The sequence below is a fragment of the Mytilus californianus genome, unplaced genomic scaffold (assembly GCF_021869535.1).
Source record: "Mytilus californianus isolate M0D057914Y unplaced genomic scaffold, xbMytCali1.0.p SCAF_3, whole genome shotgun sequence".
Taxonomy (NCBI): Eukaryota; Metazoa; Mollusca; class Bivalvia; order Mytilida; family Mytilidae; genus Mytilus; species Mytilus californianus.
Window position 1 is genome coordinate 126,633,479 of NW_026262679.1, and position 24,514 is coordinate 126,657,992.

At 32.8% G+C, this 24,514-nt stretch overlaps 1 protein-coding gene across 1 annotated transcript in view; it reads left to right on the forward strand.

The window, feature by feature from the left end:
- Positions 1-24,514, forward strand: part of LOC127736121 (angiopoietin-1 receptor-like) — a 184,911-nt gene that overhangs the window by 50,444 nt on the left and 109,953 nt on the right. The window contains exon 3 of the mRNA XM_052246664.1: positions 13,298-13,384. Within this exon, the coding sequence (XP_052102624.1) occupies positions 13,298-13,384 (87 nt within the window). The remainder of the gene's footprint in view (positions 1-13,297; positions 13,385-24,514) is intronic.

Sequence of the window (24,514 nt, forward strand, 5' to 3'; positions counted from 1 at the left end):
ATTATCCCTATCATTGATGACATTATCCTTATCATTGATGACATTATCCTTATCATTGATGACATTATCCCTATCATTGATGACATTATCCCTATCATTAATGACATTTTCTTATCCCTATCATTGATGACATTATCATTATCATTGATGACATTATCCTTATCATTAATACAATCTATAAAGAAATCAAGGAATTTGTTATCAACTGTGTCTAGCATTACCTCATCAACATTCTGCACTCATACTTCCACGTTATTATTCTACTTTTGGCAATTGTTGCACTTTTTCCCTTTCGGCGCACATTTCTCGCCACAGTATAACTACCTTGTGTTTGATTTTAACATTTACACCATTAAAGTAAAGAGTTCCGCTCGGGTGGACGGAGAGTTTTTATTTTTCTCTGCAGATACTTGCCATATTCTATATATGTTTTGTTCTTTTTCGCCAACCCTCCATAGACAATATGTATATAAACTCTTCATAGATACCAGGATTGACATGTTGTACGCCAGACTCGCGTTTCGTCTAAAAAAGACTCATCAGTGACAAAAAATAAAAAAGGCCAAACAAAGTACGAAGTTGAAGAGCATTTAAAATTCCTAAAAGTTATTACATTGTCATCTTTGTCGTTGAGGGTCTGTCAAGGATAAGGTCCACGTATTGCTTAAACTTTTTTTCAAGATTCGACCAGATTGGATGAAACAAGGTTCATCTACGACTTTGGTACTCCGTGAAGATAAATTTCACGTATTATCTGACACCATGTAATGTTCTTGGAGCCGTATAACAGAACTGTAATGACAAGAATTACAAGAAAGACACCAACAGCATGCTCAATTGTATTAATACAAATAAAGCAAAAAAAAAAAAAAAAACAATAACCGATTTTGGTTCAAATGAATGATTCTTTAACTTAAACATATTTCCTTTTTCGTTTAATTGCATTAATTCCTGAATATACTGATCTTAATGACCTACCACTTAATAGAAATAAAAATATATTCTAGTCAGGCATTTACGTCTGAAGCTTTGAATGCATTCTTTTAATCATATAAATACAGATTCATATATCACATAAAATCTTATTCTATGAAAATTTTGAAGTTTACTAACGATCACTGCAAGCACGAGTCAGTTGCCTTAAATTATGGATTTTACGCTAGTAGACTTTTCTTAATTTCTTTCATTTAGAATTAAAAAAACACATGTTGTTTAAATTATAGGAAAACAAAACAGCACCTTGATTGTTTGAATTGCAGATAGAAATTTAAAGAACACGAAGAAACATGATGTTTTGCTAAAAACTAATGTGTTGAAAAGAAAAGATCTATACTATAACAACTAGTCTATATAATTAAATACTCCGATATGTATAGATATGTTATACAGATTGTTTAATTGACGTAGAAACAGATTTTCTTGTCAAGTCTGATTGAAACAACTGATATTAAATATATCAGTACTATTAAAGTTTTAAAGCTGTATTTGAATAACTCGAGGGACATTTTATTTCTTTGAACTAAAGTTGGAAATAAATTTATTGGTTTCTTTTTCTTTTATGTACGATGTAACGAGGACCCTTTTAAAGTATGATGATGATTATTATTATTGTTAACAATAAATAACAATACATAAGTAATTCGTAGGACGTCGATTGGAAAGTTACTTCACGTAAACGTGCACTGTTTCGTTCAAAATTTTGAATATGGTGAATGATTAGAATTTATCACATAAGACTTTCCATTTGAACAGAATCAATAAAAACACACAGATGATTATAATAATGATTTGAAAATTAAAATCCTGAATTATCATATTTGTAATTTGTTAATTGATTGATTGATGGTGTTTAACCGCACTTTCAGTACTATTGGCTATTTGGTGGTGGCCAGTTTTTATTGGTGCAAAAAGCCGGAATACCCAGAGAGTCCTTCGGCAGGAAAACTGAAAATCCTATTCAATTAAGATCCGAGTCGAACGTACGTGCGTAGTTTGAATTTCCATTTTCAGTATTGACAGGGTGGTTATGACTGAAGATGAACTACGTAGACCATTCGGCCACCGAAGCCCCATCATATTTGTGTTTTATGGTTCGCTTGACAAGGGATGAATATTCATCTCGGAAGCCAAAATTACCCAAACATCCTTAAAACGACGATGTTATTTAGAAGATTCTGCCGATAGTTCCACTTAATCTCTTCCCAAATTACTTACAATTAAATATTGGACCACCCTTTTGTGGCTTTTAGCTATTACAATGCACGAAATTATATGGTTATTTTTCATTTCCTAGCACTGGGTCGACACCACTTTTTTGTATGAAAAAATAAATTGTATTTCCCTTTACAAAATTCACTTTTATCTTGACAACAATTTGCATAGCCGGAGAAGAACGGACAACATTTTCAAAACATTGGGCCACACATCCGATAGATTAAAACAATAGTGCATTTACCCCAACGTACATCATTAGTTAAGACATTTAAATAATGACAAACAGTTTAACATTTAAGGTTAAGACATTTAAATGATGACAAACAGTTTAACACTTAAATGATGACACACAGCCTTGTGAATTGTTGTGAATTTGACCTCTGCTTGTCTGTCTTAGTAAATGATAAAACAAGAATAAAAATGTATTTTTGGTATGATTTCATAAAATTTGACCTCTGAAATCTTGTCAATTGGTGAATACACAAATTACTTATAAACCTACTATATATTTGATGACTTTTTACACTATAAAGTTTTAAGTGGGCTATAGTCATGATGTTGCCATCTTGAATATTTTAATTTCCACTAATTACATTCTATCATGGAAACTTTCACGACCCTACTAACCAACAACATTATTGAATTGACCATATGTTTTAGTTTTTATTTTTTCTACTGCCATGTCAAAGGAAGTATCCTAGGATGTGTCCTAAGAAATGTCTTAGGACATTATTAGGATGGTCTTAGGACGTGTCTGAGGCATGTCTTAGGATGTAAAAAAAAACTATCTTATGTCAGTTCTAACTATGATTGTGCTATGACCATCCTAACATATTATTTAATTTATAAAAATATGTAGAGAATTAAACGAAATATATTTTAATGCATTTCAGTGTATATGTAAAGGGCGGGAGGTTGCATCTTTTATTATGAAAAAACATGAACGCAAAATAAACTAAATTGTCACAAAACTTGGTAAGAGGCTCTTATAGTGCTGCAATTTAAGCTATATAAACTAGTTTTGTTCTTATGTCCACTCGATTTCATTACATGTATTGAATCAGCCTGAGTTCGAAAAGTCAAAATTTTTCTAAAACCGAAATTCACTTGAAATGTTTTCCACATTTCAATTATTGTTGAACCATTTATTCAGGTGCAAAAAAAAGTTTCTTATATTGATAGAATTTTTAAGATTCAGAAAAAGGCAGCACAAATTAATTTAAATGAGTGTAATAATATGACATCGTCAAACATACTTTGGAGAGCTGCGATGGATATAGAAAAGCAGTTTCAGTTCTTATAGTACTTCACCAAATGACTCTGCAATATCTCAAATGTATTTAGAATTGTGCAACTGGTTAGTTATAGAGCAACCACACAAAGTACTTGAGATATGGTTTTTATTCCAAAAACTAAAACTGAATACAATAAACGCTCCATGTAGATATCAGGAAGTATTTTATGGAACAATTTATCTACAACTTTAAAACAATGTAACACAATGGAATCTTTTTTAAAAACGTATATTGAAGAATAATTTGTTTATTCCTAATAACAGTAGAGCTATAGTTTAATATTTGACTTGTAGTAGTATTTTTATTATTGAACTTTATACTTTATGTTATAATATATGTATATAATGTGGACCTTATTGTATTTAATTTTATACTTTATGATGTTATATATGTATATAATGCAGTACCTTTTTGTAAACAAGTCTTTGGACTAAATATGTTATCCTGTTGAAAAAGTTGAAAAGGAAATAATTATTATTATCAAATTCTGCTTGACGAAGTAAATAAGCATAGGGGAATTTATTCAGCAAGCTGTCTTAGGATGATCTTAGCAAAGATATACTAAACATGTCGCAAGTTCTTTAAATCTTTAAATATTAACATGGATTTATGGAAAATTCATGTAAATATAGTAGGTGCTTCCCACGAATTACTAAACATATTGATTAAAATACTCCATAATTAGATAATTTGCCAAACTAATACAAAAAAATAAGTGTTATTTATATTAATAATCTTTTAATAATACACCAATATACATATGAAAATTCAAATACAAAATGGAGAAAAAAACAGAATAAAATGATGACAATGGTTTTTGTACAAGTGAGTTGAATTCAATTTGTCACAGTATCGGTTATAATAAGGTTAAAGGATAAAATCGTGCATTCTTGCTATAAAAACAACGAATGTTCATTGTTGATAAATAATTTTGATAATCCGTCAAACTACAAAGATTTAGTTATGAGCAGGAAAAGGAGTTCTAATTTTATAGAATCAGAGCTTCAAACTCTTTTGGATGCCGTGGAAACTTATGACTGTTCTAAAACCATCATAAGACACCTCTCGTGTAGTCCTAACTTTATAAATATAGGCAACAGTAGTATACCGCTGTTCAAAAGTCATAAACCGATTGAGAGAAAACAAATCCGGGTTACAAACTAAAACCGAGGGAAACACATCAAATATAAGAGGAAAACAAAGGAATAACAGAAACACGGAAGTGCAATAAAAACAAACGCCAACACACATAGAAACGAACTATTTGATAACAACTGCCATATTCCTGACTTGGTACAGGACATTTTAAGAAAAAAATGGTGGGTTAAACCTGGTTTTATAGCTAGCCAAACCTCCAGCTTATATGGCAATGTTAAAAAATATCGCTAAAATGACAACACTACGTGACAGAAATACAGCACAAACACACGCAAGAACACTCATCACAGAGAAACGCACAAATAAATAATATACTATTCGATACAACATCTCAACCGCAGAATAACAACTAACATCTTCCATCACAGACAGCACAGGACATCACAAACAGTGACGTATTTTTGTAACCAATATATAATCTTGAAATTCATACAATTATTTTCACGATATTAGTCAAAACAACTATCATGATAATGACGGTATTGAAAGGCTATTTTATAATTATTTGGACTACAACCGATAATACATAACACATTATCCAACCGAAACCACAACAGAAACATACTAAAAAAATACATGAATGTTGGATGTATAAAATACCGAGACACATCGTATAGCAATGCAAATTCACACTCGGCAAAACAGTCATATTCGGGAATAGGTCACGTTCGGTACTTAGCAGACAGAAGACATAGATGTTAAACCACAATCTAAGACGTGGTAAAAATGTCATTAGTTATTTTAGACACAGACACATCGTATAGATCAACCAATTCGTGATGGTGTCTATACAATATACGGAGTGTCATTTTTATTCTTTCCTCCTCATAACTCTGTTGGAGCAGTTTTTGCGTAAGGGGCACACTCCTGTATATGAAGTCAGTATAGTGTGAACATGCACGAGCATAACGTATCAGTTGAGATATGTAAACACCATACGACGGAACAGAGGGTATGTTACTGCTGAGAAATGGGAAATTGATTATTGGGAAGTTGAAATCATCCCGTTTGTCATAGATTGTAGTGTGAAGTCGTCCATCTGTGTCAATATTGAGGAAAAGATCAAGATATGAAGCAGTCCTTCTTGTATCAGTAGTATCCTCAATTTCAAGTTCACTTGGATATATGAGATGCAAGTACTTACTGAAATATGGGTTATTCAGTGATAGGACATCATCAATATATCTGAAAGTAGAATTAAAGAATTTTGCAAGGTGCTTTTCCTTTTGGTCTTTTAGAAGGTTCTGAATGAATTCTGCTTCATACGAGTACAAAAACAAGTCGACCAGAAGGAGTGCACAATTAGTACCCGTTGGAATACCGACTGCCTGTTGAAATATCAATCCTCCAAACTCAACAAATATATTGTCGATTAAAAAGTCAAGCATTTTGATAACATCATCTTCAGTGTATTTTCTGATAGAATCAGTGTGGTTCTTCACAAAATAAGAATTATTATAACCCAAAACAAGAAATTTATATCTACGCTTCTCATTTGTATAGAAAAAGCTCTGTTTAATGAGATGGTGGAGTCGTTCTTTCAATTTAGCATGGGGAATAGTAGTGTAAAGCGTAAGGTCTTAATGTTGCTGCAAAATTGCAGAGATTGTGATCTAAGATTTAGCAGTAGATCTTTAGAATTTTTGAGAATCCACATCTGATTGACACAACTAGTAGAATATATCTCATCACAATATTTTTGAAGGCTATCTTTTACTGTAGAAAGAATAGTAGTCAACACTTTAGAAAGATGTTTAGTCGAACATCTTGATAATCCAGCTATGTATCGTTCTTTATACGGAGTTTTGTAAAGTTTTGGTATCCAGTATAATGACGGTAGATTTTCTTCGTTTTCTTTGATGTTAATACCAAATGAAAGAAGGACAGATTTGTAATTTATCCAACTTAAAGAGATGTCCTAAGACCATCCTAAGACATGTCTTAGTACTAAGCCAGCTTTGTGAAACTGGCCCCTGGAGAAAAACGAATTACGAATCGTTTTATGGTCTCGTTTTTTTTATTCTTTTTATTTGATTTATTAAATAAATGTGTTCCATACTTTTGTTTCAACCCGAAATAAAAGTAATTAAATGGAAATTAGATAAGATAAAAGCGAAGATTGAATTTAATCGTGATGTTAGAATTTTATGAGCTTTATAATTTTTGCTGGATTGCAGATTGTCTCTCTATTTGCTGGTTTTAAGCGTAAAATTCGTCTTTATGTTATTTAAAATACCTAATACTTTATTTAATATGACAATAATGAGATATGGTATGATTGCCAATGAGAAACCTATTCACCATAGTTCAATTAAGTAAAATTAATCATTTCTTGTATGTCTATGACTATCAAGTCGAAAAGCTTCATTACCTTATTGAGTAACGTCTTATATGTATTCCAAAACGATTGCCAATCTAAAAGTTAATAGTGTCAACTCAACGAATGATAAAAAACTTGAACTGTAAGGAACTGTACTGAAATAGGTAACTGAATTCGTTGATGTAAAATGAATTTAACAGAACATAAATACGTTAATTCAATTATCATAAAGTATAACTTAGTGAATAATGTATATTTCAAATCTATAGCAATAATGACCTCTTTAGAAACTGATTGTTTATATAGTACTGCAACTGACCTCGAAAAAGACGTTTAACTAACGCATTTCATATTCTGGAATAACACACGGTTGGAAATTGTTTGAAATGATAGAATAATATCGAACGTCACAGTACCCAAATTGCACCCATTTAGCAAAAAATAGCAGCGGAAATCTTACAAGTTTTCTTAGAGACTAAAAAAATTGTAGTTTTTTTTATTTGACATTATGGACGTCTTTCAACATAGCTAAATATATTTAAATATATTCAAAACATTCACAGTATATATCAACGGATGAAGTCATCACTGGAAGAAGTGAAATCTACAGAAACGTCGCCATGCGACTTCCACAAAAAGTCAACTTTTAAAAATTAGCAATTAAAATATGTTACAGACATTCATTTCTTACAAAATGAATGATAAGCATGGACTATTGTCAATTCTTTCTAAATATTTGGAGAAATAAAACAAAACATCAGTTATTTCATTTTTACAGATGCGTATTTAAGCATGAATGCAATTTGGGTACTCTTCATTACAGAATCACGGGTTGTTTGGAGGTCAGTTCAAACCCATTTTTCTATTATTCAATATGGATTCAAAATTAAATTGGTGGGACTATATAGTAAACAAGGACACATCTACAAAATAAACACCGAATGGAAACTTTTATTGTATCATAAATAGACGTAGGTGCAATTTGGGTACGCTCACATTATATTTTAATTTTTATCTGGTCGTAAAAGGTTTCTTTGGTTACATTTTTTAAAAATATTTAGACGGTTTACCGGGTACCTCTCAATTTATGGTTTTAGTTCACTTTAAAGTTTAAAAAAATAAATGTTTTGTTTAATTTCAGGCTCTTTTTGTGAAATATTTTGATGCACATACCATTAAAGGTTCATCGGAATGCTAAACAAATACATTGAAAACCATTCTCTAACACACATAAAACACTCAAAGACGAAAATCTTTAATTGAGAAATGAAACGCATTTTTCTATGAAAACAAGGAAAAGATATGATTTCAAAACATTGTTTTATATTTTAGTGGCGAACATATGATATTGAGATGCTGCATGCCCATTTCAATTGATTCACTCGGAATAGTTTTTTAATAACGGATATATCATATCTTTCAATCCGTTCAATTATTTATAAATTCAATTCTTATGTCGTTATGTCGTTATGTTCAACAACTAGTTTAAAATAGTTTGTAGGTGATTTTGTACATTATCTGTGATTAATTAGATATTGTTTTATGTTTTGATTATATATTGTTGTTTCTTTGTTTGTGAAGTGTGTGAGTAATCTGAAACACATGTGTTATGGATTTTAACTCATGTTTTGGTGACAAACAAAACCTTAAAAAAAGACAGTTAATTGCACAAAAAAAATATTGAGGTGCGCAAATGAAAATAATGATTTAATTCATTGTAAACATAATCACGTGTGCAAGTTTTGGTCAAAAATGGTCTACAAATCGGCATGCATTTAGAAGTATTTACTGAAATCAGCACCTGCGCAATCAGGCAATACAAACACAGAGGAAAGTGAGCATGAAGTTGCTTTTAAGTCTTTAACTACAATTGTTAATGACTTTTAGTTCTTGCATAAGAAGGGAGTTCTTATGTTGCACATTCTGGAGACATACCGGTTACTTTTATCCAAGAACGCCTCCTATGCGTATCCGTCTGCCAAACTTCAGAGTACTTATCAAGAAAGGAATGGCCTTAGTATAGTCTTTAAATCTAAAGAGATTTTGCTCTACATTTTATTCAAAATCAGAAAGCAGACATTGCCAATGCTTGTATAACTGTTGATGTATTTGATAGATACGACACCAAACTGTCTATATAATCTACTGAGAGACCGATGAACTGGTGTAAATTCTAGCGAAAATGTACTTTGGGTATCAGAAAGTCTATCCATATACCAAACTGGACAAAAGTTTTGAGCGTCAACACGAAAAAAGATATTCTGAAGTCCCTTGACTTTACCCGTTTTCATCATGCACAGCTCCTTTGCTAACTTCGACTGAGTATAAACTTTCTAACAGACTTTTTTGTTGACCCCATTGTTATAAAGAAGTTCTTCTCTACAGTGGTTGCGCACTATCAAGATTTATTCAGCACAGACGAAGAAGCAATGCAATGTTTGCTGGAAACGAGTTTAAAGGCAAAACCAAAAGGTCCATATTGTTATAGTCTCCAGATACAAATTATATGTGTGCACTTTCCCCCTAAAAAAAACCACACACAACATATGTGGTTCCAAACAGGGACAATAACCAGCAATGTAGATGGCTATAGATTCTCCCCTGTACATTAAACATGCAGTGAGTGTGTTAAGCCCTTCATGTGCAAAGTTGTACATGCAGTTCATGCTTTAACAGGTTGTGTAACCACATCGTTGATGTTTGGAATAGGAATGAAAGCTCTTGACAAAGTTTAAATGACAATAGACAAAGTTTAAATGACAATAGTGATCGCTTTAGTGATTTAGACCATCTTTCGAATGATAACATTGAAGAATATGCCGCTGTCAGCAAAACAATTATTGCAAGGCTCTATGACTAGAAATGAAGGCCAAATTTTATCACGGTGGTAAAAAAACCTAATACATAGAAAGATACTAGCTTGTTCAAACAGCCCCCATGCAAATCAACTTTCCTGCAACATGTTCTGAGAGATTTGCTGCAGAACAGTATTTGGACCTTTTTACAAAGCACAATTGCCACAACAGTCTCCTTTAGACTATAAAAAAGCCCATCATTTTCAAGGGCAAATGTCTTCAGAATAGTTGTAAGATTTACTTTGTACCTGCAAAGGTAAATCTTTGTGCTGAAAATGTCGTGTTTCCTTTGAATAAAATATGTCTTGCACCGAACTTTGATGCGTGTTGCAGATCCACAAACGATTGCAAAATGATTGACAACTAGCTAAGACTTCTAAGGATTTTCTACCCCAGGAATAGACTACATTAGCTGTATTTGACAAAACCTTTTTGAATTAAGGTTCATCAACGCTCTTGAACTTCGTATTGTTTTTGGCCTTTTAAACTTTTTTGATTCGAGCATTACTGATGAGTTTTTAGTAGACAAAAACGCTCGTCTGGCGTACAAAATTTTAATCCTGATAAGTATATTGTTTTATATTATTTCCCAGGTAACTTTACAAAGCATTTTGTTCTGTCTACCGCTATCTAATAACGATCAGAGCTAATATATGTAGCTCTTTAAAGACAAGTAATATTGTGACTTTGACCGGCTTTTTAGGGATGCTATTCCTATTTTCACATTTTCACACTCGGAGTTCAGTATTTTTGTGATTTTACATTTTAGCTGAGGGTTTGTTGTTGATATTTTTACCTATCATGTCTGTTTGTTTTGTTCACACATTGTTGTCAAAGAAATGGATTTTATGCGACTGTCATACAAGTGTGAGGTTTAGCTAGCTATAAAACCAGGTTTATTCCACCATTTTCTACAAAAGGAAATGCCTGTACGACAGTTGTTTTCCATTCGTTTGATGTGTTGGAGCTTTTAATTTTGCCATTTGATAAGGGATTTTCCGATTTATTTGAATTTTCCTTGGAGTTCGGTATTTTTGTTATTTTACTTTTTTCAGTTGTTTGCCATTGCAAGAATAAATTTGACCCTACCTAATCAGTTGTTTATTATAACTGTGATCAAATGTCTTTTTACATGGACGTAAATCTTTTTCTTTGACATTTAATGAGTTCACGAATAATTGAAGGATATTAGGATTATAATTAAGTATGCTTGAATCGCGTTTTGTCAATATAAGACTCAGCAGAGACTCTTGAATCAAAACAAATCGAAATTAAATATTTCAAAGTTTATGCTAAAGATTTTGTTTAAAACGTTGAGCCAAATCTGGTTAAGGTTGTGTATGGTTAGGGGTAGAAAAACATAAGGGTTTTGAATGATTTTAAGATTTTATGAACAGAAAATGACTGCATCAATGATATTTTTGTTTCTTTTAAACTAAGAATTAATGAATGCACGATAATTGAAGGATATCAGGATTATAATTATGTATGATTGAATCACGTTTTGTCAATATAAGTCTCAGCAGAGTCCCTTGAATCAAAACCACTCGAAATCAAATATTTTAAAATGTGTGCGAAATCAAAGATGTTTTTTGTCAGCAACTTAGTGTTACCCTCAGGGACAATACGTCAATAGGCAGTTATATAATTTCATTTGCGTTAAAACAATCTTACAATGTTGTATGGTAGACACGTATTCCGTCGATATATGACTCATCAGTAGCACACCAAAAGCAAAACAGTTGGAAAGCCAGATCAATTTCGAAACTGACGAAAATCAAAAACCAAATGTTTCAATAATGTGTGCCAATCTGGCTTAGGCCAATTGAGCCTATGGGAATTAATTCTTATTAATTAACAGCGGTATACTACTGTTGCCTTTACTTATCGTTTTGAATGATTTAAAAAATTCTATTGAATTTAAAATTTACTGAAAATCAACGCATATCATCAATAGATACCACCTGTATTGAAAAAAAAAAAACCCACTAAAATGTAAGGTGATTTATGAAAGATGTCAGTAGCGGAAGAGACGATAAAGATACCAAAAGGACATTCAAACTCATAAGTCGAAAATAAACTGACAACTCCATAGCAAAAAAAGAAAAAGACAAAATGACAAACAATAATATACAAAACACAACATAAAAAAATAAAAAATGAGCAACACAAACCCCACCAAAACGGGGGGTGATATCAGTCAACGGATTCAGGATTGTTTTACCCTCTCGAAACATTAACTATATAATACATTAGTTATGTTGGTAACATGTAGGTAATTATTATCAGGACATTTTTTTATTTTCTTGTTTTGCTTTGTTTGTTTAATTGACCCATTTATACGTTGGTACACGGAAGGAAAATATGTGTTTAAATGCACACCTGGTGCAGTAAAATTTATATCGTTTATGTTATTAAGGATGTTCACCTCTGAGGAGCCAAAAAATTCTAGAACTAAACCTTTTTTCTTAACCTGATTTTTGGGTTTATATGACTGTAAAAAAAATAACTGGTGAAGAAAAAATCATATAGTGGTGCACTTCTTTTTTTGCTACGGCCATTTGAAAGTACCAAATTTGATGATTTTCCCATTTTTCATCAATTTTTACCAATTTTTGGGCTATTATCACAAAAAGCATATTATTTTAACTTCTTTGTTATAAATAAAAAAAATATTGAAAAAAAAAATATCTATGAAATTTGAAAGGAAAACATTGATATTGGATGTACATGTATCTGGTAAAATCATTTTTTGTACCCCTCACCCATTTTCTCAACATTTTGGCTTATGAGACTGACTTGATTGGTTATAAACTTTGAAAAATTGTATTACTCAAAAACAACTTATTGTAAATACACACTTTTTTCACAGAGTTAAGTTTGATTATAATATTTTTCAAATTCATTGATATTTTCCACTTGTATCACATGTTTTGCAAATAATTCCAAAACGAGATTTCAACGAGACTGAAACGTCAAAAGAGTACATCCTTAATACCACTGCGTCGATACATCTGCTGGTAGACTGTTAGTCTCCGAGGGTATCACCAGCCCTGGTGCTCAGTAATTATGTACTTCCTAAAAAAAGGGGTAGTATTTTATTGAAATTTGCTGTTTTAAATCTGAGAAAATTATTTTAAATTTAGAAATGTATAGCCCTGATTCCTTGTCTGAGTTTGACTATACTTTTTCGATCTTTTCGGTTATATCAGCTCTCTTCGAAGTTAGTTATATTGGTTTCGGATTTTGAAATATGATGGCCTAGAGCATCAACGAACCAAAATAAATTTGCAAAATGCGAATCAGGTACAGTAAGATTGGTAGTGTAATAATTAATTTTTTATCTTTTGGTTAAATTGCTACCAATTCATGTGATTTGGCGATTATTTTATTTACATTTCGTTTTGCACATACATTTCGTGCAATAATGACAATATTCTCAATAACTGTTTCAGTTCGGACAAAAACCGACAGACAGTCTGCAAGACGAGCTGTACCATGTTTACCAAGCTAATGATTGTAACAGTTTTGAATGTAAAAAGGTATGTTCCAGTATCTTATTTTAATGAATGGTTAACTGTATTAATTGTCTTTGTTATAGCAGCATCACTTAGAAGTAGTCCCATAACAGTGTGAACAACCGTAATGATTATGTTTTTAAAAATACAGAATCATTTACCTTTAACTTGTTTGTCATCGGCTATCGATAACAATGATTTTACGCTCACTCAGTCTGTCAGAGTCCTTCCAGTGGGGATTTGAATAATTACTTGTTTCACATTTCGATACATAAAATAAACTCCTTCAACAAAATTTAAAAGGAATTTAAAAATTGTGTTGTTTGTCTTGAATAGTAAACATTTGTATTTCGAAAAGGAAAAGGGGGGGGGGGGGGGGAGGGAGGCGTTCAACGTTTGGAGTAGGACATGTAAAAATATATGCATTAACCATGTATTAAGCTCCATACCCCCTCCAGCAATTAAATCCGCCTCTGGAAATATCCCGCCCTGTTTATAACTGCAGCAATTGAATTACAACAATCTAAATAAGAATTGTATTTACATTTTTTTAATCTATCCATGCATTAAATAATGTGTTCATAATATCTTAAACATTAGAATAATTAACCAAAAGCTTCATACTAAACAGATTAATTGTAGCACATAGGTTGTAACACTGTTACATGGCTTTGTTTGTCCAATAAACAACAAATTATCAGGTGTTACAGTTTATCAGATCTCCGTTTGTTATTTTAATCTGAGCATACAAATTATGCTTTATTAAACGTAGACACAAAGGAGAAAAAGTGAGTTGTAGGCCACTGAAAAACACGCGTGTTCTCGATAAAGTACATATAGTCCATCATGCATTGCAACCCATTCAATGGATTGGTCAATTCTCTAAGTCAATATTGCTTATTATGAAATAAAACAATTATATTACCGGGAACGTTAGTGTGCCAATGAATGATAGTGTACCCGTCCTGATTAGATGTATTTATGTTTCGGAGGGATACATACATTTTTAAGCGGTCCTCAATCATTCAAGAAGAAAAAGGTGAAACAACTAATTCATATCAACTTAGAATTAGGGATAAAAAGAAATACGACACTGAGATTAAAAAATATTGTTCCTGTATGTTCATAAGAAACGAACTAATCCCCCACACACAAATGAATTAAATCAAATCAAAATAAAACACACTTTCAGAACAAATGAGTGATATGTGCATAATCATGAATTCAGGAATACGGTTCTGCAACCAAGCATGGGTTTTCATCAAGTAAAGTGGTTAGCAGAACGATTCCAGTTTCCCATTTATCAAACTATGTATTGTTCTGAATAATCTAGTCCGAATGCTGAGTCAGTCAGTAGAACGTTGGACCAACTAATTTGAATATTCTAGCTTTCCAGTAAATAAATTTATTCAACAATTGATTATATTTAGAAACTTAATCAAAAGATTACTATTTTATATATAGTAAATGCAAATTGTATAAAGCTAGGCCCAAATACATGTAGCTTTTTACTCTCCTATATTTTGCAAGTACGAAAAAGACCGTTCGAAAATATATTATTTATTTGTTTTTCATTGCACCACGATTTAAAGTTATCATGCATTCGTTCTAAAAATGAATACTTTTGACAAGATAAAGGTTACAAGATACGAAGAGCTAGTACACATTTTAGAAAGCGACAATTATAAAATCGCTATTAAGTCCAAAAAAGGTTATTGCTTACACATTCATTACTACTTTTGAAGCTAGAAAAATTTTATTTTAATGTTCAAAGAACGTGCGGTATGATAAATAATTTGATTATCGATTGTCTTAAAGAATTTCAAAATATTCAATGTTTATCAATACGCCTGTAGTATTTTTTTCGAGTCATTTGTTTTCAGGCGTTAAGAAACCTTTTGTGACCCCGTACGTTTAAATGTCCCTTGTAAAACAACGTATTAAGTAGGCGTAACAGACAAACGGTTACCTGATCTGATCCAGTTAATTGAAAAAATGAGCGCGCCAACGAAGGGTTTCGTCTACACTGTTATGAATTTAATTCTATATAAATCTACATATACTATATATAAAAATTTTTGCGGATGCTTTTCCAACCGTTAGAGCGGGCGTTTTTCTAACATATTTTATGTATAAATGTAAGGAAAGATCAAAGTTTGACATATTTCTGACGATTTCTACTGGCATTTGTCTCATCTCGAAAAGATTTGGCAAATGAATTGCTTGCGAAAATTAGTTGATTTACAGTGTAACGGGATCAATGAAAATAATCAAAAGTTTAAAATGAAAAATTCAAAGACAAGGCAGAAAACAATGTTTTTTTAGAAGTTGCTATCTCAAGATAAAAGAAGAAATGAAATTTTAATTTATAGGTAACTTAGAAAAAAAATGAAATTAGTGAGTTATTAGAGAGTTTGAATTAAACAGAGTAAGATAGTCGAGATATTCTATCGTGCTTACCCATAAACATTTTACTGCTTTTTTTCTTAGAAAACACTTCAATATTTTGTTTGTTAGAGCGTTCCGATTGCCAGTTAATTCAAAAAAGCAGTTGGGACGAACCAAATGTATGAAGTGTTATTTAAAATAGCTACTGTAACGTATGAACTTTAAATATCCGATATGTTTTATTTGTGTCGTTGCTCTCTCAATGTTGCACTTTTTGAACTCCTTCTAAACATCCATGTACTCAAAACAAATGTTTATCATTCTTCAGGGCAACCAAAGTTCTTTTTGAACATGAATTATATCATCCCTAATGAACTATGTTTTTCTTTTGTTGCATACTTTTGTGTTTCGTGTGAAATAAAATATTTGTTCGCATATAAAGGATACCTTGAGGCTGAGATGAAACCAAACTGATTTATTGCTTCTTGCAAAATGTAAACTGTAGTTTGTCTAGGGATGAACAGGATAATATCCAGTTTAATTGAAAGAAAGGACAAGTCGGTCCTAACGATTTTCTTTAATGTTTTCATAATGAATTTGTTCATGAGGCTCACCGATATATGAAAAAGGGGCCCCGGTGGGCGTGTGGTCTAAGTAGTTACTACTGTAATCACTAGCCAGTCAACACTGAGGTTGTGAGTTCGAACCCTGCTCGTGCAGGTGCACGCGACTCCAATCTTAATTGACTAGGATTGTCAGTTTTCCTACCGAAGGTCGGTGGTTTTCTCCGGGCATCCCGGCTTCCTCCACCAATAAAAACTGGCCGCCACGGAATAGCCCAAAAGCGGTGCTTAAAAGAGGGACGAAAGATACCAGAGGGACAGTCAAAATCATAGATCGAAAATAAACTAACAACGCCATGGCCAAAAATAAAAAGACAAACAGACAAATAATAGTACAGATGACACAACATAGAAAACTAAAGACTTAGCAACACGAACCCCACCAAAAACTGGGGGTGATCTCAGGTGCTCCGGAAGGGTAAGCAGATCCTGCTCCACATGTAGCACCCGTCGTGTTGCTTATGTTATTACAAATCCGGTAAATAGTCTAATTCGGTAAGTCACATTCGTGAAAAGGGAAGGGTATTGTAGTTACGACATAAGGAACATATCCGATATTATCTGTGAAACGGTTATTCCATAACGGTCAACCAACTCGTGATGGCGTCCGTAAAATTTACGAAGGGATGATTTCAACTTCACCATTTTGAACTCTTGGCTTAATAGCTTCCTTGTGAGCAGCATTCCTCTATCAAGGAAATCATGATAGGAAATACAAGCCCGGGAATATCGTATCAATTGGGAGATATATACTCCGTATGCAGGCGCTGCTGGAATGTGATACATAGAAATGGAAAGTTCACAATTGGGAAGCTGAAATCATCTCTTTTGTCGTAAAGTTTTGTTTTCAACCGAACTTAATCGTCAATTTCTAGATGTAAGTCAAGATATGAGGCAGACTTAACTGTATCTGTAGTATCCTTTATCTCTAGTTCGATGGGATAGATTCGTTCAACATAGTCACCAAATTTTGTATTATTTAGTGAGAGAACATCATCTTTATAGCAGAACGTAAAGTTAAAGGATATTGCTAACTTCTTATCTTTCTTTCTAAGAAGTTCCTGTATGAAGTCAGCCGCATAATAATAAAGAAACAAGTCGGCAAGAAGAGGGGCACAATTGATTGCCATTGAAATTCCGACAGTCTGTTGAAAAACGCGTCCTCCAAACGTAACAAATATGTTGTCAATCAAGAACTCAAGCATCTTGATAATTTCAGTTTCAGAGAATTTTTTGTTTGAATCAGAGTGATTCTTTACAAAGTAGGATTTATCCCTCCCCAGGACAAGATACTTGTATCTACGTTCGCCATTCTTTTTAACGAAACAAAATGATACCAACTCTTTCAATATGTCTTTCAGTTTGGAATGGGGAATACTTGTGTAAAGTGTAGAAAAGTCAAATGTTTTAATACTATTGCAAGATGAGAGAGTCTTTGATTGTATGTACTCTAAAAGATCTTTGGAATTTTTTAGTATCCACATCTGATTCATGCCACCTCTAGAATAGGCAGTTTCACAATAACTTTGGAGCCCGGCTTTGATTGCTGATAAAATAGATGTTAATAATTTAGAAAGAGGTTTCGTGGAGCACTTGGAAGACCCAGCAATATACCGTTGTTTTGTAAGGACACTTATGTAGTTTAGGTATTCAATACAGTGATGGAAGATCCAGTTCTTCATCTTTGGTTGAAATTCCAAAGGAACATAGAACAGACCTATGATTATCCAGGATTTCCTCTTTGGTTAGTGTCGTGAGGGTATATGTTGAGTTTCCAAGTGAATTGTCAATACCTAATTCATTTATCAAGCAGTTTATGTAATAATATTACACATAAACACGATGTTGTTTGGGGCTTTATCTGCGGGGACAACAACATATTTGTCATGAAGGTAGGACAAGTGTTTAGCAACATTTAGGCCTTTAAAAATTGACGTAGCGTGGTTATTGATAGACCCATGTAGTTTCTTAATTCGGATTTGTATCAACGACCTCACAGCCTTAATCCATTCGGAAAGAGTATCTACGTATTCTTTCACACGTTTAGCCCATTGCCTGGCATAATCCTCGACTGAATCCATCAGTATTTTGAAGTTGTATTTCCAATTGATGGATTTAGGCTCACGATATTTCGGACCTTTGGATAACAAATTTCGCAGGGAAGTGTTATTGACAATGTTGAGGTCTCCGGTAATAACGTGGCCAGCCGAATTATATGTGAATTGGGAACTAGCACAGGTGCAATCAGGAGGTTTAGACTTGATAAAGCCGTAGATAAAGCCCCAAAGAACATCGTTTTTGTGTGTAAATATCATTACATAAACTGCTTGATAAATGAATTAGGTATTGACAATTCACTTGGAAACTCAACATATACCCTCACGACACTTACCAAAGAGGAAATCCTGGATAATCATAGGTCTGTTCTATGTTCCTTTGGAATTTCAACCAAAGATGAGGAACTGGATCTTCCATCACTATAATTTGTAATAACATAAGCAACACGACGGGTGCCACATGTGGAGCAGGATCTGCTTACCCTTCCGGAGCACCTGAGATCACCCCAGTTTTTGGTGGGGTTCGTGTTGCTTAGTCTTTAGTTTTCTATGTTGTGTCATCTGTACTATTATTTGTCTGTTTGTCTTTTTATTTTTGGCCATGGCGTTGTCAGTTTGTTTTCGATCTATGAGTTTGACTGTCCCTCTGGTATCTTTCGTCCCTCTTCTTGAAGTCGTCAATGTTGAGATCCAGCAAAACGTGTTTGCAATTGAAAATTTTAGTTGCAATTGGTTTGGTATAGGTATAAGAAATTATTGGTACAGACTGATTTTTAAAATAAGAAGGTATTTTCGACTGAACTAATTTATGTTGAAGGATATTGCCTAAGTTGACGCCATCGAGACCTTTGTTTGCAAAGGAAAGTTTAAGAAAAGATCTTTTCTCTTTTTCATCTTTTCAAATGCGAATTTGTTTGAAAAGTCTGTGACTTGCAATATCCGAAATGATAGCTGTAAGTTTGTATTGGTTTGAATGAGGGTTTGTAACAGTGGTTTCCAAACATAAATTGAACAGAGAATGAAGTTTTGAAAGGGGTAATAAATAAAGTTTCGTGCGAATGTGATGAACACCTAACGGCTTTTGTATAAATGGCAGCAAGTCATTAATAGAGACATCATGCAAAGAAGTTGATGTATGTTAAAAGTGGCGTTAAAACACCAAAATTCAAATCAAATATATGAAAAAAAACCCTGTTATCCTGTCGAAGATGATTGATGAGATAGTCAAGGCCTTTTCAAATTAAATAATTTTAGAAGGTATTTCGACAGCTGTAAATTACATGTTGTGGATACAATTAGTTTACATGTTTCAGTAACAAGTCCGAGGTACCAATTGTCTTTGTTGAAAATTTGAAAAAAGAAACATTTCTTCCTTTCTTTCTTAAGATATTCTAAAGATGATTATTGTTTCAATTTATTTCAAGGATACGTTCTTTAACACAAGTGTGAACAAAGTGTTATTCTAAAATAAATCTCTTGTAACCATATTAATCGACTTCAAAATAAACATACATTTGTATATGTTTTGGATTGGCTTGAATTGAAGGCGTCTGGTCCTAAATAGGACCGCTTGTTATAGACTACATGTACAATTAAGATATCTCTTAGAATTGAAATTGCAAATGATAAGAATCCTATTTGTAAAACATGTTAAAAATTCAAACTTGACCTGTTTTAGAAAGAGAGAAGAAGCGTAAAGCCTAAAGCATAAATCAGTAAGGATATACATTATGTTTTAATCATAACCATTTAAGCAAAATGCCCCTTACATCCTCTTATATGGCATGTTTGTTTGGTATATTGGTCTTTATTGCTCTTCATCTTCCATTCCTATTTGGCCATTCAACTATTTTAACTTGTCTTCTGTAAACAAAACGCGCGTCTTGCGCAGCAAATTATAAGACAAATGGTTTCTCTGCGAAACTTTTTTATATTTTCTTTTTCTGATTTAGCTTTTTCAATTAAGAACTGATATTGTTTACTAATATTGAAAAAGATAAACTAGAATAGTCATACAAGTGAGAGGTTTAGCTAGCTATAAAACCAAGTTCAATCCACCATTTTCTACATAAGAAAATGCATGTACCAAGTCAGGAATATGACAGTTGTTATCCATTCGTTTGATGTGTTTGAACTTTTGATTTTGCCATTTGATTAGTGACTTTCCTATTTGAATTTTCCTCGGAGTTCAGTATTTTTGTGATTTTACCGTTTAGTAGTTCCTATTGGTCTAAGATATAACACTTTCAAGTAAAACTAGGAGTTACTTTAACCGATTTAAAGTATATTAAGGATTATCAACTTTGTGATTCAACGTACTTTATCCGGATAAAAGAAAAAATATTTGAATTGTTCCGTTGGAAGGTTTCATAATAGAAAATAACGGTTTACCAAATTTTCTAGTTTAAAATGAGTTCTGTTCGTTGTTATGTCAACCGAAGTTTATTTGACCTCTTTTCGACGCAATAGGAATCACGGTGATCGAAAATGTACACTAACTACATGTGTGACTTCCATAAAGAATACACCGAAAAAAATAGATAATAATATGCTGGACATTTTCATCAAATGATATTTTTTTGGAGTTTAATGGATTGATAATTCAGCAGACAGTTGGTATTACAATCGGTAATAATGGTGCATCACCAAAACAAAACAAGGTTTAACCCACCATTTTCTTTGGAAAATACCTGTTCCAAGTCAGGAATATGACAGTTGTTTTTCAGTCGTTCTATTTATTAATAACGTTTGATTTTGTCAGTCTTCATGGACTTACCCATTTTGAATTCACCTTGTAGTTCGGTATTTCTCTTATACTTTTTTACTTGTTTTTGTACTCATATAAAGCAGAATTCCTCCAGACAAAAATGAAGAAGCATCTTGCAAAGGTCTGTAATTTCGTTTTCAGATTTGATAATGTTCTGTCACTCAGTGATTTCTTACATCTCATATATCCCAGTGATCATGAAATTAAGAATACTATCTAAGGTAAAAGGCTTATTTCATGTCTTTTCCTCGGTAATGACACCGATGGACGATTCCAAACTAGAATCTATAATAAACATTATAATAAAATTGAGAATGGAAATGAGGAATATGTCAAAGAGACAAAAGCCCGAATAATAAGCAGAAAACAGCCGAAGGCCACCAATGGGTCTTCATCACAGCGAGAAAATCCCTAACCCGGGGGCAGGCTTCAACTGGCCCCTAAACAAAAATATATACTTTCAGTGAAAATGGACGTCATACTAAACTCCAAAACATATAAATGAACTAAAATTAAATAAAAATGCAAGACTAACAAAGGCCAGAGGCTCCTGACTTGGGACAGGCGCAAAAATGGGGCGGGGTTAAACATGTTTAGTGAGATCTCAACCCTCTCTCTATATCTCTAGTCAATGTAGAAAAAACAAACACACAGCAATACGCACATTAAAACTCAGTTTAAAAGAAGTCCGAGTCCGATGTCAGAATAGGTAACAAAAGAAACTAAGCAAAATGACAATGATACATAAATTAACAAAGGACTACTAGCAGTTACTGACATGCCATCTCCAGACCTCCATTAAACTGATTGAAAGATTATGTCTTCATCATATGAAAACCAAGCACAATCCCTCCCGTTAGGGGTTTAGTATCATACCATCATAAAATATATGAGATGAACATAACCCGTATCATGTCAACAACTGTTTTTAGAATAAATGTGTTTAATTCCAATGCAAAGACCCGTTGAGGGAATCAATATTAATACCAAAATAAGCCATTTTTAATGACCTGACAACAGTATTGTAACTATATCTCGTCTGAATAAGTCTTTTAAGAGGTTTGTTAGCTTTAGACGTGAATGCCGACTTTTTTGTGCTTTGTAAAGAATATTACCATAAAATATTGGATGTGAAATACCTGAACGTATAAGATGTCTGCATGTTAAATTTATAGTTACGAATGATGTCCTTGTACCGATGATAAAATTTAGTAAATGTTTTGACTCGTTTGTGATATTGAAAACCCCGGTGTAATAATTTTTCAGTAATACAGAGATTTCTTTCGTTAAAATCAAATACGTTAATTCATACACGAGCGAATCGAACAAGTTGAGATATATAAACACCATAAGATGATGACAAGGGAACGTCACCATCTAGAAATAGATAATTAACAATAGGAAATGAAAAATCATCTCTTTTATCATAAATTTTGATATTAAGCTTCCCGTTAAAGATATAGATATCAAGATCCAGGAAAATGCAGTGTTCATTTTAGTATTAGCTTTATTTAAAGTCAGTTCAACCGGATAAATCTCTCTTGTGTATGTACTGAAGTCTTCATTATTGAGAGCCAATATATCATCCAAATATCTAAAAGTGTTATTAAATTTTTGTATCAGATGTTGTTAGCTCACCCGGCCCAAAAGGGTCAAGTGAGCTTTTCTCATCACTTGGCGTCCGTCGTCAGTCGTCCATTAACTTTTACAAAAATCTTCTCCTCTGAAACAACTAGACCAAATAAAGCCAAACTTGGCCTAAATCATCTTTAGTGTATCTTGTTTAAAAAATGTATTTGATGACCCCGCCGATCAACCAAGATGGCCGCCATGGCTAAAAATAGAACATGGGGCAAATGCAGTTTTTGGCTTATATCTCTGAAACTAAAGCATTCAGAGCAAATCTGACCAGAGTAAAAATAATCATAAGGTCAAGATATATCTGCCATAAAATTTTCAAACGCATCAGACAACCCGTTGTTGGGTTGCTGCCCCTAAATTGGTAATTTTAAGGAAATTTTGGTGTTTTTGGTTATTATGTTGAATATTATAATAGATAGAGATAAACTGTAAACAGCAAAATTGTTCAGCAAAGTAACATCTACAAATAAGTTATATGACCAAAATTGTCAATTGACCCCAGAAGAAGTTATTGCCCTTTAAAGTAAATTTTTCAGAATTTTTCGTAAATTTTGTAATCTTTTACAAAAATCTTCTCCTCTGAAACTACAGAGCGAAATTAAACCAAAATTGCCCTAAATCATCCTTAGTGAATGTAGTTTAAAAAATGTATCCGATGACCCCGCCCATCAACCAACATGGCCGCCATGGCTAAAAATAGAACATAGGGATTTACTATAGACGTCTATGGGAAAATAGTAAAAAAACAATTTCAAATGGTCACAACTTGAAAACTAATTTAAATAATGATAAGGGGTCTTCAGTATCTATTGTAAATAGATATAGGAAGATGTGGTAGGAGTGCCAATGAGACAACTCTCCATCCAAGTTACAATTTATAAAAGTAAACCATTATAGGTCAAGGTACGGCCTTCAACACGGAGCATTGGCTCACACCGCACAGCAAGCTATAAAGGGCCCTAAAAAATTACTAGTGTAAAACCATGCAAACGGGAAAACCAACGGTCTAATCTATATAAAAACGAGAAACGAGAAACACGTATGAACTACATAAACAGACGACAACTACTGTAATCAAATTTCTGACTTAGGACAGGTGCAAACATTTGCAGCGGGATTAAACGTTTTAATGGTACCAAACCTTCTCCCTTTTCTGAAACAATAGTAAGAATACAATGAGATGACCTGCTTTTAATTTAATTACTGGGCCGAATTAAACCAAACTTGGTCTCAATCATTATTGGGGTATCTAATACTATTTATTATGATTTTAACCTTATTTACATGATTTCCAATACCACAGTAGATACAGGTGAGCGACACAGGCTCTTGGGTACCTCTAGTTTCGACGGGTCATTCATGATTTGAGTCATAGATTTTAACTCATAACAATATAGAAACAGGTCTGCAATAAGTGGTGCACAGTTAGTCCCCATTGGAATTCCGATAACTTGACGATATACGAAGTCTCCATAGCAAACAAAAATGTTATCTAGTAAGAAATCAAGGGCAGTTATAGTATCAAAGCAGGTCCAATTGACATAGTTCTTTTGTTTGTTGTTACTAAAAAATGACCTAAAAGAGTTTCAACATATATTTTCGCATTCTGACTTTTAAATGTCCATTTAATTAGGTGTGTGAAATTGTTCTACATAAGATTATGATTCAAAGTGGTATA